This window comes from Salmo salar, chromosome 08, assembly GCF_965601325.2.
Source record: "Salmo salar chromosome 08, fSalSal1, whole genome shotgun sequence".
NCBI classification, from domain to species: domain Eukaryota; kingdom Metazoa; phylum Chordata; class Actinopteri; order Salmoniformes; family Salmonidae; genus Salmo; species Salmo salar.
The window spans coordinates 41,030,602-41,050,064 of record NC_138298.1 but is presented as its reverse complement, the minus strand read 5'-3'; the positions used below and the strand labels follow the sequence as shown (position 1 = coordinate 41,050,064).

General features: G+C 43.7%; 1 protein-coding gene across 4 annotated transcripts; it reads left to right on the top strand.

Annotated features, from left to right (window-relative positions):
- Positions 1–220: 220 nt before the first annotated feature.
- On the top strand, positions 221–18,489 carry LOC106592755 (uncharacterized). Of its 4 annotated transcripts, none has more exons than XR_014393000.1 (14): positions 221–309; positions 588–2,759; positions 3,039–3,195; positions 4,427–4,858; positions 7,456–7,908; positions 8,167–8,439; positions 8,556–8,813; positions 8,910–9,155; positions 9,403–9,660; positions 13,075–13,416; positions 13,515–13,784; positions 14,260–14,343; positions 14,481–15,116; positions 15,152–18,489. XR_014393000.1 is itself a non-coding variant. In XM_082978228.1 (13 exons), exons 1-13 carry the CDS (start codon positions 273–275, stop codon positions 14,542–14,544), a joined length of 5,040 nt encoding a protein of 1,679 aa, XP_082834354.1. In that variant the 5' UTR covers positions 221–272; the 3' UTR covers positions 14,545–18,489. The 4 variants fall into 4 exon arrangements, 2 of the variants coding, with proteins under 2 accessions (XP_082834354.1, XP_082834353.1); XR_014393001.1 differs by having other exon boundaries at positions 14,481–17,750; positions 17,798–18,489; XM_082978228.1 differs by having other exon boundaries at positions 8,173–8,439; positions 14,481–18,489.
- The last annotated feature ends 974 nt before the right edge of the window (positions 18,490–19,463 follow it).

Sequence of the window (19,463 nt, the reverse complement as noted above, 5' to 3'; positions counted from 1 at the left end):
ACATGTTATCATGTGTTTTCTGTGATTGTCAGACTGGACAGCAGACAGTGTTGTGGTGGCTGCCCTCGGTCGTCCTTTAGACCTGTACCACAACATGTTATCATGTGTTTTCTGTGATTGTCAGACTGGACATCAGACAGTGTTGTGGTGGCTGCCCTCGGTCGTCCTTTAGACCTGTATCACAACATGTTATCATGTGTTTTCTGTGATTGTCAGACTGGACATCAGACAGTGTTGTGGTGGCTGCCCTCGGTCGTCCCTTAGATCTTGGGATGTTGTATGACTGCCGCAGTGACTCATTTTGTTCAGGTACCGTATGCTTTTCCAGTTTAAAGACTTCAAAGTATTGAGGATGTAGTTATTGTTTAGCTCATGTACCATATGTGTGTAGAGTGCATAGTTTAAAGACAACTGTTTTATCTAATGTTTAAAAGCATGGACTGAGTCAGCGCTGGGCTAGCAATGGTATCCATTTTGTTGAGTGCTGGACTTTATAGTTTGTCTTGTGAATAGTTCATATTGTGAAATATGTATTATGATATATTGTGAAGTCCTGCAGTGAATGTAATATTGTTTTATCTCCTTAGATGTCAGTCTTTGGGATAACAGTACAATAGCCTTCATGCGTCAGTCTCTACCGCGGCCTCTCACAGAGGTGAAGTGTATTGAAGGAGACTCCCTTCAGGACAGATTCAGGGCTCTGGATGTGACCACTCCTCTCAGAGCCAGTGTCCTGTCTGGACTGGTGGAGGTTGGTGGTGCTGCTGGATACCTGAACCATCCTGTTCAGTCCACACTGCAGGACCGGGTCACTCTACAGTACAGAACCACTACCAGACTGGACATGCTCAGTCACAGGGTGCTTCAGGAGGAGACAGACAGAACACAACGAAAGGCAACTCATGTGGTCATGGCTGTCCTCTATGGAGCTCAAGCATTCTTTATCTTTGACAGCAAACAGATCAGCGGACAACACAGTGGTGCAGGAGAGGCGGATATGCACAATGTTGTGAAGAGGATGATGCCCACCTTCAGTGCAGATCAGATCTTTTCCGGCTTGAGTGACGATGAAAAACCAAACAGTTTGTTGTATCAGTGTACTCTCTACAGTGATGTAGACCATATCAATGGCTCCATGACGTGTGACAGAGCTCTGCAAGTCTATGAAACTCTCCCGAAGCACCTTGGACAGCAAGGAGAGAAAGCAGTGCCTCTGTACGCATGGCTCTATCCTCTGAAGAATCTGGGACATTCAGTTGAAATCATGCTCCTATTGTTCACCAAGGCAGAGTGTGTGCTGGACCATCTGAGGCAGGCCACCATGAGATGCCAGGAGATAATGACAGACTCCACCAATAGTTGTGTGATGAAATGGTTTCCTGATCTGACGTATAAACTGTCTAGATTATCAGAGCTTCTGCAGAAGTACTGGTCAGAGTTTAAGAGAGAGCTGTCCATGGCAGTAAAGACCATGAGAGAGAGTGAAGGGGTGGATGAAAACCGACTGAGATACATTCTCCAGAACCATGACCAGTCTCCATTCTGTCCTCAGTCCGTACAACTGTGGCTAAACAACAAGGCAGCGGAGGTGAAGGCTCTGAATGTCTGTAAAACAAGAAACATCCCCATAATGAAATCACAGGAAGAGCTGGACGGTGTCCTCAGATCCTTAAAGGACAGGATACTGTGTTTCACTCTGACCTCCCTGGAGGATGAAGATCCATTCCTCTCCACCATGGAGCAGCACAAACACTCTGTACCAGAGAACACAATGAACCAATCTGATCTCACTGGACAGCAGGAGACACACTATGTACAAGAGAACATCGTGAACCAATCTGATCTCACTGGACAGCAGGAGAAACACTATGTACAAGAGAACATCGTGAACCAATCTGATCTCACTGGACAGCAGCACAAACACTCTGTACAAGAGAACACCGTGAACCAATCTGATCTCACTGGACAGCAGGAGACACAGCGACCGTTCAAACCTCCAGATTTAACTCAGAAATTTAAATCTGACCTCCGCTTGTTCACCAAATCCTATGAAGACAGAAGAGATGGAGAGAACATCAAGTTCATTGCAGCAGTTATACCAGATATCAGTGCTCCTGGATCCTCCATTCGTCTGTATCAACAAGGCAGTCTCATCACCACCAACTTCCTGCTGGGATTAAAACCTGATCCAGTCCAGGTAGCAGAGATAAAACAGAGCTGTGTCCTCCTGAAGTTTCCACAGTCAACCATCAGAAGACCTGAGAGATACAGAGTAGAGTACAGAGTCATGACTACTGGTCTTATCAAGGTTAGCAAACGGCCATGGAATGAGGTAGTGAACCTGGCTCCTGCAGAAACCTGTGTAGTGCCTGGTTTGAAACCGTTCACACTGTACCAGATCAGGTACTCTGTTATAGAACACTCTGGTATGAGTGACTTCAGCAAGGTCATTGAGGTCAAGACCCTGAGATCCCCACCTGAACATCTGTATGTGAGCCGGCTGCTGAACAAAACAAAGGAAACCATCAAAGTGACTTGGCTCCAGCCTGAGTGTAATGATGGTGCCTCTGTACTCCACTACAAAGTGGACTATAAGGAGGCAGGACTGGAGGGCTGGTCTACCATGGTAACAGAGGGACCTGAATGTAAATGCATCATATCTCTGAACCTCAGTACCTGCTACAGAGTCAGAGTGTCAGCTGTCTATGGAGAAGGAGACACCAGTGAAACCAGCAGAGAGACAGATGTCCCAGTCAATGGTGAGCTACATCAAGTCAATCTATCTTGACATGCATGTGAAAAATATTTTAATATTTAAGACATCGTTCTGGCTGAAATTAAATGAAAATAATGAGTTGTCGATCTGTGAAGTATATTGGACTATCATAGATCGATAATCACTGTTACATAGTGTCTATCATTGTTATAACATCACATCATTACTGGTGTTACATAGGGACATTTATTTCGCTAGTTTGTTAATACCCTGACCAAATATTTAGGTACACAGGTATTTTAATCAACAATTTACTTCTTAGTCTGGTCCATAGACCTCTCAGAGAGAAAGGCCTCCATCCTCCTAGAAGTGCTGAAACTCCAACCAGAGAAGAAACCAGTAGAGCTGAAGGGCTGGTCAGATGAAGAGAGTGAAGTGAGGAGTTTCCTTCAGTGTCTGTCCTACATCTCACAGCTGAGGTGAGTCTGAACATGTGTGGTGGTTAGTGATTATGTGATGCTAGTTGTTATTATCTTGTAGAAACATTTGACATATAAATCTCAAGTGTTGGTAAATCTTGTAGCGGTATTGTTAGAGAGGGGTGAAGGTAAAGATTTTGTTGGGGCGCCAGGCAGCTATTAACCCTGCAGAAAGGAAAAGAGTAGGATAGAGAGAGACCCACTACCAGACACACACACATCAGCAGAAGAGACTGTCTAGAGTGTAGCCTGTTAACCAGATAGCCAGTGGAGAGAAAAGATAAGACACACCATATAAAACACCCATCACTGCACAGGGGAAACCCCACCAATAATACCTCATACAATAATGATGGCAGAGCAATTTAACGGCAACTTCATAGAAACAATTTACAAGAAAGAACCCAGTCATCAACATTAGAGGATTTGTAATAAATTGTATTACCTCCCAGTGGAGGAGTGCAGAGGGTATGAATGGTGGGGGGTCATAGACAAACAAAGGCCTTAAAATGTCCAAAATGTTCTGGGCCACATGTCATTAGTACCACATCAATACAGTTCAAATAACAAGATACAATAAACTGGCAAGCAACCTCCCTTTAACTAACATGTCAACCCAAATACTTCTGGCAGGGCAATAATAGTCCAGCGATGCTGAACCTCAAAGGGACGAGCATTGAAAACAATAATAAAGTCTGCTGCAGTGTAAAGCGCTGGAGAGAGAGAGGGAAGAGAGAGAGAGGGAAGAGAGAGAGAGGGAAGAGAGAGAGAGGGAAGAGAGAGAGAGGGAAGAGAGAGGGAAGAGAGAGGGAAGAGAGAGAGAGGGAAGAGAGAGGGAAGAGAGAGGGAAGAGAGAGGGAAGAGAGAGAGAGGGAAGAGGGAGAGAGAGAGGGAAAATAAACTAGAGTTCTGCAGCATCACACTATCAAACTGCCCCCCAGAGAGTCTCCTTTCTGACTGCTGATGCAAAGTGGCAGCATACGGTGAAGGCTCCGTATAAAACTACACATGTTGGTGAATCTGGGAACATTTATCAGCCCATTTCCTGACATCACTAATGTTACATTACTAAATGTCACAGATAAATCATGTGAATGTCTCTAAAATGAAGTACTTTAACATATAACCAAAGCACATTATGTAAATGTACAACAACTTTATATATCTTTAACTATGACTGGTTTCATGTGTTCATCCATTTCTGAATCAGCTGTTACTGTCCTTGTTGCAGTTTCTGTCCATGGAGGTATGATCCCTCAAAGGTGATCAAGTTCCTGGTGGATCTCCTGTCTCAAGCAGCAGAGTGGGAGGAGCAGACAGGAGAGAAGACACTGAAGCTGGTATCATCAGTGTGTACTTACAACACCTTTCCTTTTCCCTTTCGAGACAATTCTGAACAGAGTGATTTCCTGCTGGATCTGTGCTCACATGTGAAGGACTATGAGACTCAAACAGGCAGGAGTGTCCTTCCAGCATTACAGCCAGTTTACCAGTCAGCTCCTGCATTCTGGTCCATAGACCTCTCAGAGAGAAAGGCCTCCCTCCTCCTAGAAGTGCTGAAACTCCAACCAGAGAAGAAACCAGTAGAGCTGAAGGGCTGGTCAGATGAAGAGAGTGAAGTGAGGAGTTTCCTTCAGTGTCTGCCCTACATCTCACAGCTGAGGTGAGTCTGAACATGTGTGGTGGTTAGTGATTATGTGATGCTAGTGGTTATTATCTTGTAGAAACATTTGACATATAAAACTACAAGTGTTTGTAAATCTTGTAGCGGTATTGTTAGAGAGGGGTGAAGGTAAAGATTTTGTTGGGGCGCCAGGCAGGTATTAACCCTGCAGAAAGGAAAAGAGTAGGATAGAGAGAGACCCACTACCAGACACACACACATCAGCAGAAGAGACTGTCTAGAGTGTAGCCTGTTAACCAGATAGCCAGTGGAGAGAAAAGATAAGACACACCATATAAAACACCCATCACAGCACAGGGGAAACTCCACCAATAATACCTCATACAATAATGATGGCAGAGCAATTTAACGGCAACTTCATAGAAACAATTTACAAGAAAGGACCCAGTCATCAACATTAGAGGATTTGTAATAATCTGTATTACCTCCCAGTGGAGGAGTGCAGAGTGTATGAATGGTGGGGGGGTCATAGACAAACAAAGGCCTTAAAATGTCCACAATCTTCTGGGCCACATGTCATTAGTACCACATCAATACAGTTCAAATAATAAGATACAATAAACTGGCAAGCAACCTCCCTTTAACCTCTCTAGGGTAGGGGGCAGTATTTTGACGTCCGGATGAAGAAGGTGCCCAGAGTAAACTGCCTGCTACTAAGGCCCAGAAGCTAAGATATGCATATTATTAGTGGATTTGGATAGAAAACACTGAAGTTCCTAAAACTGTTTGAATGATGTCTGTGAGTATAACAGAACTCATATGGCAGTCAAAAACCTGAGGAAATATCCAACCAGGAAGTGTGGAAATCTGAGGTTTGTAGTTTTTCAAGTGATTCCCTATCTAGTATACAGTGTCAGTGGGGTCATTTTGCACTTCCCAAAGGCTTCCACTAGATGTCAACAGTCTTTAGAACGTTGTAACATGCTTCTACTGTGAATGGGGAGAGAATAAGAGCCATTGGAATCAGATGACGGAGAAAATGACATGAGCTCAGTGGCGCGAACTCACGTGAGATTTAGCTGTGTTCCTTTTCTTTTTTGAAGACTAAGGAATCGTCCGGTTGGAATATTATGGAAGATTTATGATAAAAACATCCTAAAGATTGATTCTATACATCGTTTGACATGTTTCTACGAACTGTAATGTAACTTTTTTGACTTTTTGTCTCAGCTCACTGCGTGAGCACAGTGGATTTGGATTACTCGACTGAACGCGCGAACATAAAAGGAGGTATTTGGACATAAAGGATGGACTTTATCGAAACAAATGAACATTTATTGTGGAACTGGGATTCCTGGGAGTGCATTCCGATGAAGATCATCAAAGGTAAGTGAATATTTATAATGCTATTTCTGAGTTTTGTTGACTCCATAAAATGGCTGATTTGGTTTTGTGACTGAGCGCCGTACTCAGGTTATAGCAAAGTTTGCTTTCGCTGTAAAGCTTTTTTGAAATCTGACACAGCGGTTGCATTAAGGAGAAGTGTATCTATAATTCTTTGAATAACAGTTGAATATTTTATCAACGTTTATGATGAGTATTTCTGTAAATTGATGTGCTCATTAACCGGAAGTTTTGGGAGGCAAAACATTTCTGAACATTACACGCCAATGTAAAATGGGGTTTTTGGATATAAATATGAACTTTATCGAGCAAAACATACATGTATTGTGTAACATGAAGTCCTATGAGCGCCATCTGATGAAGATCATCAAAGGTTAGTGATTTCATTTTAGCTGCATTTCTGGTTTTTGTGACTCCTGTCCTTGCTTGGAAAATGGCTGTGGTTTTTCTTGCTTCGGCGCTGTCCTAACATAATCTAATGTTATGCTTTCGCCGTAAAGCCTTTTTGAAATCGGACAATGTGGTTGGATTAACGAGAAGTGTATCTTTAAAATGGGATATAATAGTTGTATGTTTGAGAAATTTGAATTATGAGATTTTTGTTGTTTTGAATTTGGCGCCCTGCTATTTCACTGGCTGTTGAATAGTGTGTCCTGCTAGCGACGCTAGCGTCCCACATACCCCAGAGAGGTTAACTAAAATGTCAACCTAAATAAGTCTGGCAGGGCAATAATAGTCCAGCAATGCTGAACCTCAAAAGGAAGAGCATTGAAAACAATAATAAAGTCTGCTGCAGTGTAAAGCACTGGAGAGAGAGAGGGGAGAGAGAGAGAGGAGGGGGGGACAGACGGCGGGGGGGAGAGAGGGGAAGAGAGAGAAAGAGAAAGAGAGGGAAGAGGGAAAATAAACCAGAGTTCTGCAGCACACTATCAAACTGCTCCCCAGAGAGCTTCCTTTCTGACTGCTGATGCAAAGTGGGAGTGGTGAAGGCTCCATATAAAACTACACATGTTGGTGAATCTGGGAACATTTATCAGCCCATTTCCTGACATAACTAATGTTGCATTACTAAATGTCACAGATAAATCATGTGAATGTCTCTAAAATTAAATACTTTAACATATAACCAAAGCACATTATGTAAATGTATAACTACTTCATATATCTCTAACTATGACTGGTTTCATGTGTTCATCCATTTCTGAATCAGCTGTTTACTGTCCTTGTTGCAGATTCTATCCAGACTGGTCTGATCCCTCAAAGCAGATCAAGTTCCTGGTGGATCTCCTATCTCAAGCAGCAGAGTGGGAGGAGCAGACAGGAGAGAAGACACTGAAGCTGGTATCATCAGTGTGTACTTACAACACTTTCCCCTTCTGTGACTCGTATTATGATGATGATGAGATCAAGGAATATCAATGTGATTTCCTGCTGGATCTGTACTCACATGTGAAGGACTATCAGACTCAAAAAGGCAGGAGTGTCCTTCCAGCATTACAGCCAGTTTACCAGTCAGCCAGTCCTGCAGTCTGGTACATAGACCTCTCAGAGAGAAAGGCCTCCCTCCTCCTAGAAGTGCTGAAACTCCAACCAGAGAAGAAACCAGTAGAGCTGAAGGGCTGGTCAGATGTAGAGAGTGAAGTGAGGAGTTTCCTTCAGTGTCTGTCCTACATCTCACAGCTGAGGTGAGTCTGAACATGTGTGTTGGTATATCTGTTTTTTTATACATGTTTTATATATTTTTATTTTATTTATACGAAGATTTGTTGACATAACACATGTTGCGTTAGTATTCAGAATATGACTGAGGTTAAAGGTCAAACTGTCAGCTTTGTCAGGGCATTTTCACCGAGCCAAAACAACAACGAATGTGTCACTGTCCCAATACATTTGGACGTCACTGTCTCCTAAATATCTGATTCGATGTCCCCCATGTTTTGCAGTTTCAGATGTGATGATGACAGGTTCTTCCAGACTGTGTGTGAATCCATCCCTGTGAGGTCCAGAGAGGAGGACCAGCAGTTGGCCTCTCTCCTCCAGGCCTTGGGCTCCACCCTGTCACTGGGAGGAGAGTTACCCAGGAAAACCTGCAGGTCTGTGGGGAGAGTCCTGGGTCTCTGTGCCTCCAGAGTGGACCTCACTCTCACCCCCAGCAAGATCTCTCTCCAAGGAGCCTTACTTCTTTTGAGACATGAGTCAAAGCTGCACAAGCTCAGGTATGTTCAGTAAGACAGCTTTTACAGGTCTATTGAATAATTGATTTTCCTACTGAGTATTTATCTGACAAGGTTTCTCTGTTTAAAGTGACTTGAGTTTTGTCTTTTCATTCCAGGCTGAATGTGGGTATGGCAGTGAAACTGTCCAGACTGGTTATGAGGACAGAGAGAGGTGCTCCTCCACTGACTGTACCAGAACTCTCCCTGGTCCTAAAGAGCAGCCAGCCACCAGAGAGAGTGTTATCCAGGGCTCTGAGTAGTGTGGCGTCCCTGCTGAGACTCTGGAGGGTTCAGTGTCTGGACCTGACTGACTTCTGGATCCAGGGTCACTCTCTCATCACACTGCTGTGTCACCAGGGACCTCTCTCTCTCAGGTCAGTCTGAAGCTGATGTTTTTTAAATAGAAATAGTAACTTCATTCATGTGTTTTTCTTCATATTTCTGACTGCCTGTATGTTCCAACCTCCTAGACTGAACTCAGACACTCTGCAGCAGCTGACTGTAGTTGTGTATGAAGCTCAGGACAAGGACTTGACTCAGTGGTTCCTGGAGAAGGTTGGTGGAGACCTGACCTCCTGCAGGCTGGACTGGGAAGTGCTTCTCTCTCTGCTGCAGCATTCAACCCACAACATCACTGTGGACCTCAGGAAGAACCGGCTTCTAGAGAAGAACATCTCAGATCTTCTCCCCTTTCTGGGAAGAGTTACTCTCAAGAGGTGGGAGAACTTCTTTCTCTATTCGGACTTTCTGGAAATAATAAAATAACTATTTGTATCCAGTGACATGTTGTTCTGAGTTGTCCTCTGTAATATCATTATGGTTTTATTCAAGAGGTGGGAGATCTTTATTCAATATTTATAGACGTTAATTATTAATGTCCTATCCAGCCAGTTGTTACTATGTAAGTTATTCTTTATAAAACCTTGACATAACCACAACAATCCATTCTCCATGTTTGTTCAGGTCCAGTTCCAGCTTTGTAAAGTCCTCCATCAGACAGATCTATGACAGTAGAGCCAGTGACTGTGTGTCCAGTTTGTTGAGGTCTTCAGACCATTGGATCAACCTGAACAGCAGAGAGCTGGACAGAGTGGACTGTACTGCTCTGTGTTTTACCCTGCAGCACAGCCACCAAGTCAAAGTCAACCTGCTGTGGACCTCCATACCACCGGGGGAGATAGAGAGCATCCTGCCTCTTCTGGACAGAGTCTCCCAACTCAGGTTTAGTTGACACTCTATGACCCTGCTAGAATGGATAGAACTATGAGGCTTTCCACTTCTTGACTGATTTAACCTCTAACCCTAAACTTAGTGTAATGTACTATCCTTAACATTATCCAAAATGGCATAGCAGTCGGATGTGTGTTTTGTCTTGTCCCATGTAAATATCATTTTTTTCCTCTTTTGTTTTTCATATTTATATCTTAATCTCACTTTCCTTCAACGGACTGAATATACTCTCCTGCAACCCTCCTCACCCAATGTGGTACGGATCTGCTATTTGTATTCTCTAGAACTGGAACCCCCATCAGAAGCTAGCCAGCTGACTTGCTACTAGTAGACAGTTAGCCACTGCTAGCCGTCTTCACCGTTACTCTTGTTCACCAGCAAGCCTCAGCTCGGTCAATACCTGCCAGTCTGCACAGCGCGATATCAACCCAGAGCATATCGGACTGCTTTTTCTCTACCACATCTCCGGATTCCTACCGCAAGCTGTGAACCTCTACACTGGATCATCGCAGCTAGCTAGCTGCTATCCGAGTGGCTACTCCTGGCTAACGTCGCTGTCCCGAAGCAAGCACCAGTTAGCCTTGAGCTAAGCTCGAGCTAGGCCCATCTCCCGGCTAGCCGAAGTGGTCCACCAGCCAATTCTTGCGCTACAATACCTATTTTGCCAATTGGCCTGGACCCTTTACTGCCGACACGAAGCCCCACCGATCCATCACGACTACAACCCTAAATCCGTAACCATGGGCACCCTCTTAGATATCATCCTGACCAACTTACCCTCTAAATACCCCTCTGCTGTCTTCAACAAGGATCTCAGTGATCTCTGCCTCATCGCCTGCATCCGTAATGGGTCCGCGGTCCAACGACCACCCCTCATCACTGTCAAACCAATATACACAGTCAGTTAGGAAAACTAAGGCTAGCTTTTTCAAACAGAAATTTGCATCATGTAGCACTAACTCCAAAAAGTTTTGGGACACTGTAAAGTCCATGGAGAATAAGAGCACCTCCTCCCAGCTGCCCACTGCACTGAGGCTAGGAAACACTCACCACGGATTAATCTACTATAATCGATAATTTCAATAAGCATTTGTCTACTGCTGGCCATGCTTTCCACCTAGCTACCCCTACCCCCAAATCCAGACGGCTGGTGTTCTGAAAGAGCTGCAAAATCTGGATCCCTACAAATCTGCCGGGCTAGACAATCTGGACCCTCTCTTTCTAAAATTATCTGCCGAAATTGTTGCAAGCCCGTTCAACATCTCTTTCGTATCGTTTGAGATCCCCCTCTTCAAAGGGGGATAAACTCTCGACCCAAACTGTTATAGACCTATATCCATCCTGCCCTGCCTTTCTAAAATCTTTGAAAGCCAAGTTATCAAACAGATCACCGACCATTTCGAATCCCACCGTACTTTCTCCACTGTGCAATCTGGTATCCGAGCTGGTCACGGGTGCACCTCAGCCACGGTCAAGGTCCTAAACGATATCATAACCTACATCGATAAAAGACAGTACTGTGCAGCCATCTTACTTCGACCTGGCCAAGGCTTTCGACTCTGTCAATCACCGCATTCTTATCGGCAGACTCAATTGCCTTGGTTTCTCAAATGACTGCCTCGCCTGGTTCACCAACTACTTCTCAGATAGAGTTCAGTGTGTCAAATCGAAGGGCCTGTTGTCCGGACCTCTATGGGGGTGCCACAGGGTTAAATTCTTGGGCTGACTCTTTTCTCTGTATATATCAATGATGTCGCTCTTGCTGCTGATGATTCTCTGATCCACCTCTACGCACACAACACCATTCTGTATACATCTGGCCCTTCTTCGGACACTGTCTTAACAAACCTCCAAACAAGCTTCAATGTCATACAACATTCCTTCCGTGGCCTCCAACTGCTTTTAAATGCTAGTAAAACTAAGTGCTGCCCGCACCTGCCTTCCCGACTAGCATCACTACTCTGGACGGTTCTGAATATGTGGACAACTACAAATACCTAGGTGTCTGGTTAGACTGTAAACTCTCCTTCCAGACTCATATTAAGCCTCTCCAATCCAAAATTAAATCTAGAATCAGCTTCCTATTTCACAACAAAGCCTCCTTCACTCATGCTGCCAAACATACCCTCATAAAACTGACTATCCTACCGATCCTTGACTTCAGTGATGTCATTTACAAAATAGCCTCCAACACTCTACTGTAGTTTATCACAGTTCCATCCGTTTAATTACTAAAGCCCCATATACTACCCAACACTGCGACCTGTATGCTCTCGTTGGCTGGCCCTCGCTTCATATTCATTGCCAAACTCACTGGCTCCAGGTCATCTATAAGTATATCCTAGGTAAAGCCCCACCTTATCTCAGCTCACTGGTCACCATAGCAACGCCCACCCGTAGCACGTGCTCCAGCAGGTATATTTCACTGGACATCCCCAAAGCCACCACTTTTTTTGGCCGCCTTTCCTTCCAGTTCTCTGCTGCCAATGACTGGAACGAATTTCAAAAATCACTGAAGCTGGAGACCCATATCTCCCTCTCTAACTTTAAACATCAGCTGTCAGAGCAGCTTATCGATCACTGTACCTGTACACAGCCCATCCGTAAATAGCCCATCCAACTACCTCATCCCCATATTATTATTTATTTTGTTGCTCTTTTGCACCCCAGTATCTTTACTTGCACATCATCATCTGCACATCTATCACTCCAGTGTTTAATTGCTTACATTTTAATTATTTTTGCCTCTATGGCCTATTTATTGCCTTACCTCCCTACTCTTCTACTCTTCTACATTTGCACACACTGTACATAGATTTTTCTATTGTGTTATTGACTGTACGTTTGTTTATGTGTAACTCTGTGTTGTTTTTGTCACACTGCTTTGCTTTATCTTGGCCAGGTCACAGTTATAAATGAGAACTTGTTTTCAAATGGCCTACCTGGTTAAATAAAGGTGAAATTAAAAATAAAAATAAAGTAGGGGCTAGGGATCAACTGGCTTTAGAGGAAGTAGGGGCTAGGGACCAACCGGCTATAGAGGAAGTAGGGGCTAGGGACCAACCAGCTATAGAATAAGTAGGGGCTAGAGTCCAACCAGCTATAGAGGAAGTAGGGGCTAGGGACTAACCAGCTTTTGAGGTTAAATAAAGGTGAAATATAATTCAAATTTAAAATATATTTAAAAAAAATGTAATTATAAGGGAAAAATTATAACATTTGTTGAAGATGAATGAAAAATAAAACACCAATATAATAAAAATAAATAAATAAATAAATAACCAAAATAAAATAATACCTCAGCTAGGGGTGGAATGGTAAACATGATAAACAGAGTTGTAGTTTATCAGTGTTGTGATGTGTAAATAAGTCTGTCTGTTTCTCTGTCTCTCTCTCTCTCTGTAGTGTTGACAGGAAGTTACTGCTGAGTTTCCTCCAGTGCTGTGCTGCCTCTCAGATCCAGCAGGGGGCACCATCACCACCACAAACAGCAGTATGGCTGCTCAGGTCTCTGCACTACAGGCTGGACTTCTCCTACTCCTCCTCTGTGGACCTGTCAGCTCAGGACCAGGAGAAGGCTCTGTGTCTGACCACTGACCACTGCAGGGACATCAACTCTGTTCTGAAGCAGAACCAACACAGCACCCAGCTGGTCCAGAACCAGGTCCAGCTCATCCTAAGAGACTGTGAGGTGGAGGACAGAGCACTGAGGGAGCTGCTTCCCATCCTGCATATTGTCAAGCTGAGGTTAGACACACAAAGACAAACATTTGACCAACTAGTTTATCAGTAGGAGTTAGACCTACTCTGTGTCATAATGTTGTCTCTGCTTCTTGTCCTCTCAGCCCCAGCAAAGCTCTGCTACTTCAGCTGCTGGACCTTGTGTGTGAGGGGATTGAAGAGGGGCTGCTGAGGCACACAGAGTCCCTGTGCAGAGCCCTGGATGGGGAGCTGGACCTCAGTGAGACCAGGCTGGACCAGAAGGCCTGTGGATCTCTGGCCCTGGTTCTGGAACACTCAGAGGGTCTGTCAGAACTGGACCTCAGCCACTGTCAACTCACAGACCACCACCTACAGCCCCTGATCACACACCTGCATAAAGTACAAGTCCTGGAGTGAGTGGCTTTCAGTGTGTGTGTGTGTGTGTGTGTGTGTGGATGTGTTTAACTATACTTTTGGGGACCAGAATAGAATAGTAAACAAACAAAAATTTGACCAACTGGGGACATTTTGTTGGTCCCCACAAGGTCAAATGCTATTTCTAGGGGGTTTAGGATTATTAAGGTTAGAATTAGTGTTAGAATTAGGATTAGGATCTATGGTTAGGATTAGGATCTAGGGTTAGGTTTTTATTTAAGGTACGGGTTAGGGTCTGAATTGTATGTCCCCACAAGGTTATTTGTACAAGACTGTGTGTATGTCACTACATGATAAATGTCCGATCTCTCCCTCTCTCCCTCTCTCTCTGTGTCTCTCGCTCGCTCGCTCCCTCTCTCCCTCTCTCTCTGTCTTTCTCTCTCTCCCTGTCTCTCCCTCTCTCTCTCGGTGTCTCTCTCTCGCTCTGTCCCTCTCTCTCTGTCTCTCTTGTAGCCTGAGTCACAATGACATCACTGATGCTCTGACTGACAGAATACTCCAACTGGTCTCTACCAACACTTCAATACACACCGTACGGTAAGGGTGTGTGTGACGGTGAGCAGAGCATGTGTGTGTGTGAGATCATATGGGTGTGTCTGTTGCTGAGGACAATTGTTGGAGGATAATAATAACAACATTCAAATAATAATAATAATGCTTTTTTTTCTCTACAGACTCTTCAACAACAGAATCATGAACAGAACCGCTTTCCTCACAGACAAGAGGTTTGAGATCTGATTAAACATCAGGTCTTGGTCCAGGAAGAGGAAGAGATGGCTGTTAGGTCTTAGTCCAGGAAGAGGAAGAGATGGCTGTTAGGTCTTAGTCCAGGAAGAGGAAGAGATGGCTGTTAGGTCTTAGTCCAGGAAGAGGAAGACATGGCTGTTAGGTCTTAGTCCAGTTAGAGGAAGACATGGCTGTTAGGTCTTAGTCCAGGAAGAGGAAGACATGGCTGTTAGGTCTTAGTCCAGGAAGAGGAAGAGGTGGCTGTTATGTCTTAGTCGAGGAAGAGGAAGAGGAAGAGATGGCTGTTAGGTCTTAGTCGAGGAAGAGGAAGAGGAAGAGATGGCTGTTAGGTCTTAGTCGAGGAAGGGGAAGAGGAAGAGATGGCTGTTATGTCTTAGTCCAGGAAGAGGAAGAGATGGCTGTTATGTCTTAGTCGAGGAAGAGGAAGAGGAAGAGATGGCTGTTAGGTCTTAGTCGAGGAAGGGGAAGAGGAAGAGATGGCTGTTATGTCTTAGTCCAGGAAGAGGAAGAGATGGCTGTTATGTCTTAGTCGAGGAAGAGGAAGAGGAAGAGATGGCTGTTAGGTCTTAGTCGAGGAAGAGGAAGAGATGGCTGTTAGGTCTTAGTCGAGGAAGGGGAAGAGGAAGAGATGGCTGTTATGTCTTAGTCCAGGAAGAGGAAGAGATGGCTGTTATGTCTTAGTCGAGGAAGAAGAAGAGGAAGAGATGGCTGTTAGGTCTTGGTCCAGGAAGAGGAAGAGATGGCTGTTAGGTCTTAGTCCAGGAAGAGGAAGAGGAAGAGATGGCTGTTAGGTCTTAGTCGAGGAAGAGGAAGAGGAAGAGATGGCTGTTAGGTCTTAGTCCAAATCAAAATAAAATGTTATTGGTCAGATACACATGGTTAGCAGATGTTATTGTGAGTGTAGTGAAATGCTTATGCTTCTAGATCCGCCAGTGCAGCAGTATCTAACAGGTAATATCTAACAACTCCACAACAAAACCTAATACACACAGTCTTATAAAGGAATGAGATGAGAATATATAAATATATAATATATGGATGAGCAGTGACAGAGCGGCTAAGATGCAATAGATAGTAAAGAATAGATAGTGAAGGATACAGTATATACATATGAGATGAGTAATGTGAGATATGTAAACATTCTTAAAGTGGCATTATTAAAGTGGCTAGTGTTCCATTTATTAACGTGGCCAATGATATCAAGTCTGTAGATAGGCAGCCACCTCTCTGTGCTAGTGGTGGCTGTTTAACAATCTGATGGCCTTGAGACAGAAGCTGTTTTTCAATTTTTCTGTCCCAGCTTTGATGCACCTGTACTGACCTCGCCTTCTGAGGTGAACAGGCAGTGGCTCGGGTGGTTATTGTCCTTGATGATCTTTTTTGCCTTCCTGTGACATCGGGTGTTGTAGGTGTCCTGGAGGGCAGATAGTTTGCCCCTGGTGATGCGTTGTGCAGACCGCACCACCCTCTAGAGAGCCCTGCGGTTGCGGGCAGTGCAGTTACCGTACCAGGCGTTGATACATCCCAACAGGATGCTCTCAATTGTGCATCTGTAAAAGTTAGTGAGGGTTTTAGGTGACAAGACATTTTTTTTCAGCCTCCTGAGGTTGAAGAGGTGCTTCTTCACCACACTGTCCATGTGCGTGGACCATTTCAGTTTGTCCGTGACATGTACACCGAGGAACTTAAAACTTTCCACCTTCTCTACTACTGTCCCGTCAATGTGGATGGGGGGGTGCTCCCTTTGCTGTTTCCTGAAGTCCATGATCATCTCTTTTGTTTTGTTGACATTGAGTGAGAGGTTACTTTCCTGACACCACACTCCGAGGGCCCTCACCTCCTCCCTGTAGCCTGTCTCGTCGTTGTTGGTAATCAACTGTAGTGTCGTCTGAAAACTTGATGATTGAGTTGGAGTGTGGTGCAAACTTGATGATTGCATGGCCACACAGTCGTGGGTGAACAGGAGAGGGCTGAGAACGCACCCTTTTGGAGATGTTGTTTCCTACCTTCACCACCTGGGGGGCGGCCCGTCAGGAAGTCCAGGACCCAGTCGTACAGGGCTGGGTCGAGACCCAGGGTCTCAAGCTTAATGATGAGTTTGGAGGGTACTATGGCAGAGGAATAGATGGTTGATAGGTCTTAGTCCTGACAGAGGAAAAGAAGATGGATGTTAGTTCTTAGTCCAGACAGAGGAAAAGAAGATGGATGTTAGGTCTTCGTCCAGACAGAGGAAGAGAAGATGGATGTTAGTTCTTAGTCCAGACAGAGGAAAAGAAGATGGATGTTAGGTCTTCGTCCAGACAGAGGAAGAGAAGATGGATGTTAGGTCTTTGTCCAGACAGAGGAAGAGAACATGAATGTTAGGTCTTCTTCCAGACAGAGGAAGAGAAGATGGATGTTAGGTCTTCGTCCAGACAGAGGAAGAGAAGATGGATGTTAGGTCTTCATCCAGACAGAGGAAGAGAAGAAGGATGTTGAACATGGACAGAGTAGTAGGCAAGGCCCAGTTCTGTAACATTGTAGTAACAGAGGAACATGGGTAGGAAGGCCCCAATCACTCTCTCTCTCATTCTCACACACTCATAGAAGGTTCAGTCTCACCCACACGTGGAACACAAAGAAGAATGAAGATTGAGAGAGAATTGACATTGATTAAAGAAAATAATAATAAGAAGAAGAAATGAATTGGGAATTTATGAATATAATAATGAAAGGTTAAATATGTTAAATGTTGGAAGCATTGGGAAACATATAGTGGGAGATATTAAAAGGTGATTCAAGTAATGCAGTAAAATGGTTCAGAATGTTTTAATGTTGGTTGCTTTAAGGTACGATGCTTGTAGACTGTGTTGGTAGGTTTAAAGGACAAGGCCTTATGGTCTGTAGGAGGTTGGTAATGACATGTTATAATGATGAAATGGTATAATGTTGAAGGGTTTTAAAAATGTTGAATGTTTAGGAAGTAATGGGAAGAATAGGTTCGAGTGGGATTATAATTGAGAAGGGAATGTTAATGTTTAAAAATGAATGTTTAGAAATAAATGTTTTAAAAGTTAATGATAATGGAGTGTACTGAGGGTGCTATCTTGCTTTGGGAATCCCCCGGTCAGAGCAGCCAGGAGGAGGCATCCTGTCTAGACGTCCTGCCTATGTGAGGAAAGATGGGGGTTAGTGGGTGCTGAAAGAGCACCTTTTGAGTGATGGCCACATTAGGTGCTAACCACTGAATGCATCATTGGAGCAGGTGTTAGCCACAATGAGTTAACAGAAAGGAAGATGGAGGGTATAAAGGAGGCATCATTCTGGAGAAGGGTACGACTCTCTATTAGCTTCAACAACCTGTGGACTGATGGAAGAAGATTTCTGCTGTAGCTTTTTAGCTTGAAATGTATTTTTATATATATTAAACTCATATTTAGATTTATATTATACTCATATTTAGATTTGTATTATACTCATATTTAGATTTATATTATACTCATATTTAGATTTATAGCTTGAAATACATTCCGTTTTTTATTATTCTCATATTTAGATTTGTATTATTCTCAGTTAAAGTAAAATTCTAGGAGGGATCCTTAAGGTTTCCTCAATGATAGAAGTGTGTTAAAGTAGCTGGTAGAGTTTTTAGACGCCAACTGAGGGACTGATCATCCTGAGGGGGGAGATAAAAAACAGTATATAAAGTTGTAGAAGGTAAGAACCTGTTTTTCTATATATTAATTACTGTGCTTCTCATAAAGTTGTAAAAATACAAAACATATTGTATTGGCAATAAGGGTATAGTTAAGGGCGTTGAAGGTGTCTATCAATTTAATTTACTGTTGATGTTGCTTATCATTGATTGGCGATGTTAATTTGTGATTGACTGATTGATCTGGAATATTTTATCCATGTTTCTGGAATGTTGAATAAAGTTGCTTTATTGTTCTGAAACCCTGTGTCATCAAAGAGTCATACAAGTTCATGTCGTTTTACTTTCAGTTTCTGAAATAGACTTAAATAATTGAGGATTTTTTGCATCTGGTTAGTTAGTCTAGAGGAGACCTGAGTAGCTGGTATAAATAAAATACAATTTGATTGGTCACATACACATATTTAGCAGATGTTATTGGAGGTGTAGCGAAATGCTTGACAGAGTCGTAAGAGGGGTGATTCTGGGCTAAATCAACCCAGTTTACAGGGGGCACCCCGTCATAGTGCTCTACAGCAGAAACTCGGTCCTGGATCATCCTGAAGAGGTGCAAGGTTTATAGAGTGAGGGCGAGGCAGCATAGGCATTAGGCTCTGAAGATAGCCCACTTTACTGTAAGGCCCTTACTGTTGATTCTGAGGATAGCCCACTTTACTGTAAGACCCTTACTGTTGATTCTGAGGATAGCCCACTTTACTGTAAGACCCTTACTGTTGATTCTGAGGATAGCCCACTTTACTGTAAGGCCCTTACTGTTCAGTCTGAGGATAGCCCACTTTACTGTAAGACCCTTACTGTTGAGTCTGAGGATAGTTCACTTTACTGTAAGACCCTTACTGTTGAGTCTGAGGATAGCCCACTTTACTGTAAGACCCTTACTGTTGATTCTGAGGATAGCCCACTTTACTGTAAGACCCTTACTGTTGAGTCTGAGGATAGCCCAATTTACTGTAAGACCCTTACTGTTGAGTCTGAGGATAGCCCACTTTACTGTAAGGCCCATACTGTTGAGTCTGAAGCACAGTCCCTAGCTGTAGATTAGCTCAGTGGTAACGCAGAGCAGCAGATCTGTAGGGGTTAATGACAAGGAATTACTGGACTGCAATTGGGTACGCAGGGTAGAGTTGAGTGGTTAATCCTGCAGACAATTTGGGGGCTCGTCTGGGATTGATTCGTGGGAATCAGGATTATCCTGGGAATATTTCGGGATATAGGA